We start from the raw sequence: 1,469 nt of genomic DNA, 5'->3' as shown, positions 1-1,469 counted from the left end.
TGGCGAGGCTGTTCATAACATGTTTTGACCGCGTTCCCAGAAGGTTAGGTAGGGGGGGGGTTGTATAGGCTCTTGTCTAACCAATAGGTTGGTAGTCGTTTGGGCGTCTCGGGCTGGTTGGTGGTTCTAAGGTAACGAGGGTAAAGCTTATGCCTTTCTGCCTGGAGTAGTCTGATATGAAACTGTGGGTTGTGGAGTTGTGGGTTATGAAGCTGTGGGTTGTGAAGCTGTGGGTTGATGAAGCTGTGGGTTGTGGAGCTGTGGGTTGTGGAGCTGTGGGTTGTGAAGCTGTGGGTTGTGAAGCTGTGGGTTGTGAAGCTGTAGGTTGTGGAGTTGTGGTTGATGAAGCTGTGGTTGTGGAGTTGTGGGTTGTGAAGCTGTGGGTTGTGGAGCTGTGATTGGTGAAGCTGTGATTGGTGGAGCTGTGGGTTGTGAAGCTGTGTGTTGTGAAGCTGTGGGTTGTGAAGCTGTAGGTTGTGGAGTTGTGGGTTGATGAAGCTGTGGGTTGTGGAGTTGTGGGTTGTGAAGCTGTGGGTTGTGGAGCTGTGATTGGTGAAGCTGTGATTGGTGAGCTGTGGGTTGTGAAGCTGTGATTGGTGGAGCTGTGGGTTGTGAAGCTGTGATTGGTGAAGCTGTGATTGGTGAAGCTGTGATTGGTGAAGCTGTGGGTTGTGAAGCTGTGATTGGTGAAGCTGTGATTGGTGAAGCTGTGATTGGTGAAGCTGTGACTGGTGAAGCTGTGGGTTGTGAAGCAGCGTGTTTTTCCAATAATGCATCAGAGGGAGAGGAAACTCTGTATAATACAATTTTAATAATATAATAAGGCTAATACATCTCGTCAATACATTTTTATACATCTCTAACGAGACGAAAGCTTTTATTGATTAGCATAATTAGACCGTCACTTCAGTAGTCTGAGGTGAGGGTGATTAGGTAAACTCGATGGCGCCTAACTACAAGTGTGGATTGGCTGGGAGCCCGCACTCCCGCCGTTTACCCGCGGGACCTGGCTTCTGTCTCCGGCAATGCTCTGGCACAGAGAAAGCCAAGTGTGGATGGGCTGAGAACCCGCACTCCCGCCGTTTCCCCGCGCGACCTGGCTTCTGTCTCCGGCAATGCTCTGGCACAGAGAAAGCCTGGCGTGACGGCCTGCTCCTGCCCGTATGTTTCTCGCCACATAACACCAGCCAATAGTAGCCGACCCCCCCCGTCGCGACGTTAACCAATAGCCTTCTGGCCCTTGTAGGATCCCAGCCAATCACCGGAGAGTACTTTCCTCACAATAAACACACATATATAAATCTACTAGCCTAATATTTTACATTAAAATAGCGTGCAGAGTTACCTAAAAACAAAAAACTTGGTCAATATAAAGATATACCAAGAACTTTTTATTTATTTTTTAAGGAGGAGAAAGAGAAGATAATGAGTTAATTTCTCCCTCTAACATGTTGATAAAAATAATAGTA

At 47.9% G+C, this 1,469-nt stretch overlaps 1 protein-coding gene across 1 annotated transcript; it reads right to left on the bottom strand.

The window, feature by feature from the left end:
- Nucleotides 1–204: 204 nt before the first annotated feature.
- Nucleotides 205–1,179, bottom strand: LOC138369931 (uncharacterized). Its single transcript, XM_069333683.1, has 2 exons — nt 998–1,179; nt 205–793 (listed from the first exon to the last, which is right to left on the bottom strand). Exons 1-2 carry the CDS (start codon nt 1,177–1,179, stop codon nt 205–207), a joined length of 771 nt encoding a protein of 256 aa, XP_069189784.1.
- Between the last annotated feature and the right edge of the window lie 290 nt (nt 1,180–1,469).

Source organism: Procambarus clarkii, chromosome 30 (genome assembly GCF_040958095.1).
Source record: "Procambarus clarkii isolate CNS0578487 chromosome 30, FALCON_Pclarkii_2.0, whole genome shotgun sequence".
NCBI classification, from domain to species: Eukaryota; Metazoa; Arthropoda; class Malacostraca; order Decapoda; family Cambaridae; genus Procambarus; species Procambarus clarkii.
Note: the sequence above shows the minus strand (reverse complement) of the source record. Positions and strands in the feature narration are given on the sequence as shown.